The 3,137-nt window shown below is 30.0% G+C and overlaps 1 protein-coding gene across 1 annotated transcript in view; it reads right to left on the bottom strand.

Moving 5' to 3' along the window:
- Positions 1–1,458: 1,458 nt before the first annotated feature.
- Vamp7 (Vesicle-associated membrane protein 7) overlaps positions 1,459–3,137 on the bottom strand; it is a 6,788-nt gene continuing 5,109 nt past the window's right edge. Inside the window, 3 exon segments of the mRNA XM_088261805.1 lie at positions 1,459–1,710; positions 2,325–2,392; positions 2,971–3,137. The exon segment at positions 2,971–3,137 is cut by the window's right edge and continues 62 nt beyond it. Coding sequence (XP_088117931.1) covers positions 1,549–1,710; positions 2,325–2,392; positions 2,971–3,137 — 397 coding nt within the window. The 3' untranslated portion in view covers positions 1,459–1,548.

The following is a 3,137-nucleotide window of genomic DNA, read 5'->3' as shown; positions in this document are numbered from 1 at the left end:
CAAACTGCGCTCCTATAAATATATACAGCCCATAGATAAATACGAATAAACACTAGAACAAACATCCACTAGGCACAAAAATATAGCTCACTCCTTTCAAGAATGTCATTAATTAAAAATTGTCAATTTTCAGTTGTGCATGTTTTCGGAATGCCCAGATATCCCAGCAAAAGAGGCATATTTTTAACTTATTATTTACCAGCTACAGGGCAGAAAGTGTTGTTTTTGCATTTTAAAGAAAAGGTATGGCTTAATTATTTTTTTAAATACACTTCAGGTTTTACCTAAAAAGATCTGTTGCACAGTAAAAAGTTCAGTAAGTGGCTTGATATTTATTTTTAATACATTGTATTATATTTTTAAACTTTAAAAACGTTCTCCTGAAAAATCTAGTTTTTTTTATTTATGACGTTCTTGAAAGGAGTGAGCGATATGTGCTCAGCTATATATTTGCCGTGCGTTCACTGGCTGAGCAGATGGAAGCAGATTAGCCTAGACAAGTGTCAACCATTGCACACTTGGAGCGGATAGACATATCCACTTGTTGCAATGGCAGAGCGCTTGATTGCGATCGTAGCGAGTACATGGCTTTACACAAACATTTTAAGAACATCATGTTTAAAGATTCTCACCTTATAAATTGCTGTATGAATAATTGTACAGTATCAACATAAATCAAAATGTGTAGTAAGTTTTAAGAAAGTTTTTTTTTCCAAAAATGTTCAAAAACATCTATCTTCCCAGAACAAAAATTAAAATTTCTCATAAAATGTATATTTTAAAATTGAATATGGTACAGAAGAGAGGGAGAAATGTGCAATTCGAGTAAAGAAAATAATAATTTTCATAATTTTACAAATATTTTATAAATTTTATTTGACTTACAAAACACCTGCGTGTTAAAAAAATAGTCAGAATAAAGTTTAAGTTTAGTTCACAATGAGAAATTTGGCACAAATTAGTCCGAAATTTAAATGTATAAAAAATTGAATATAAAAAAAAAAAAACCATTTCAAAACACACATGGGTGAGCACGTAAAACGTGGAATACTAAAATTTTTTCCATAACATAAAAGATACGTTTGTAATTTTTCCTCCAGATTTTTTAAATGTATCATAGATTATGATAAAACTTAAACAATACAGTGCAAACATGCAGATTTTTTAAAATGATTTTGTAATTTAAAAAAAAAACATTTATTTAAATCTTTTTTGAGCATGAAGTTAAAAAAGAACTTGATTTTAATACTTGTAATGTAAAAATACTACAATTTAGACACATATTACGCTTTTGAAAAATATATATTTTAATAATCACAAAAAAACATACTAACATCTATAAAAAAAACATAGGCTAATTAAATAACATTTCTTCAATTATGTGAAACAAAAAATGTATTATAATAATTCTTAGTAATAAAATTAATTTTGATCTTCAAAAATAATAATAATTATCAATTTATTTTTGGTTATATTACAATTAAAGTAGGAATGAATAGTATTGCGCCATCGTTAGAAGAAGAGGGATCAGTAAATTGAGTAAGTGGATCACTTCCCTACGCAAGAGGGCCAGGCCAAACCACCGCAGGAGATTGAAATAATAAAATATATAATCACAACAACCACGACCCCCAAGACAACATATAGCTTGATGTTCTTCCAAAACATTGATCTTGCTAGGTTTCTGGATGTACTTCTAAAAGAGACCGACTGCAAAAACAAAACACAAACATAATTATAATAGGCTTTGGTAAAGGAGAACCAGGAATATAAAAAAATAATTGCCATGTTGCGGGTTTTTGTTGCTAATTAATATAACTTGCAACACTGACAATTATGATGTAGTAAAAGTGTTGTTCATATGTAATACACAGGTTCCGTGTTGAACTATTATTTATAAATGTTCCAAATAACACATAAAGCAAATAAAATAGCTAGATACTATGCTAATTAATATATAACGTAACAGCTAAGCAAGGTATCAACATTTTAATTTTAACATTAAATGTCATCCCATCTCTAAAATAAACATTAAGGAACGTTAATGCAAAAAATATCAGATCATTATTGTTCCTTCATGGATTATTACATTTTTGTTCATGACAATGGTGAAAATAATTTATATTATGAGGTATTTGATGCGGAAATAGCATCTCTACAAACAAAAAAAAACAACCATGCAAACTGACGTATCCTAACCTTGATTACAACATTTCACTGTGTTGCGATTTGAAAAACTGAAATAGTAGTGATATTCCCGGATCGGTTATACATAACAAATAAGAAATGTTTAACTGGAAAAGTTTTCAAAGAGAAAAACTCACATTATTGGTCAGATTTTCTGTTTTGTTTACCAGCAGTTCAAGTCGCTCTCCTCGCAAAGCAACATTATCTAAAACAAATGTAAATACAATTAATACCATTAGGTTATTCGATGCACCGTTATGTACACGAGTATTGTGCTTATTATAAATTGCACACTCAAAATCCCGAGACATAAAGATACAAAACTAAAGAAAGTTTAAAAACAACTATTAGACACCCAAAAACAATAACAATATTGAGAATATAACTTTTTAAATAATATCATCAATAAAATAATTGTTTTATTTTATATTATCATAACTTGTTTCTCAAAATTTGTCTTCATTCAAACCCTCATCTGGACCTGATGGTGCAAAGGGCACTGTATTATATAAGCCCAGTGTTATCTTGATTGTTAACACGTGAAGGAAAGGTGATCAGCCCTCTGCTTTAAGTATCAGTCCAGGGTAATATTCAATAAATATAAGTGAAAAAATCACTTAAATTTATTTGACCTCCCCTTGGGAATCGAACCCGGGACCTCCAATACGGTAGCCGAGCGTCACTACAGAAGCCAACCTCAATGTCAATAAATAATACTTAACACTGAAAATAATACATTTCATTTAATTAATTTAATTCTTATATAATCAGTGTAAATGTTACCTATATTTTTAACCATGATATTTTTAAGTTCATCCAACTCCCCGTGGACTCTGGAAATAGTGTCGATGTCTTTGGATTCGCTGTAATGCTTCATCTCAGCAGCCAACACCCGGGAGAACTCACTATTCATGGCATACGCAATAGCTGTGGTTGCAGTTTCTCCAAAC

This window comes from Brachycentrus maculatus, unplaced genomic scaffold (assembly GCF_059751285.1).
Source record: "Brachycentrus maculatus isolate JH-2025_06_01 unplaced genomic scaffold, ASM5975128v1 h1tg000166l, whole genome shotgun sequence".
NCBI classification, from domain to species: Eukaryota; Metazoa; Arthropoda; class Insecta; order Trichoptera; family Brachycentridae; genus Brachycentrus; species Brachycentrus maculatus.
Note: the sequence above shows the minus strand (reverse complement) of the source record. Positions and strands in the feature narration are given on the sequence as shown.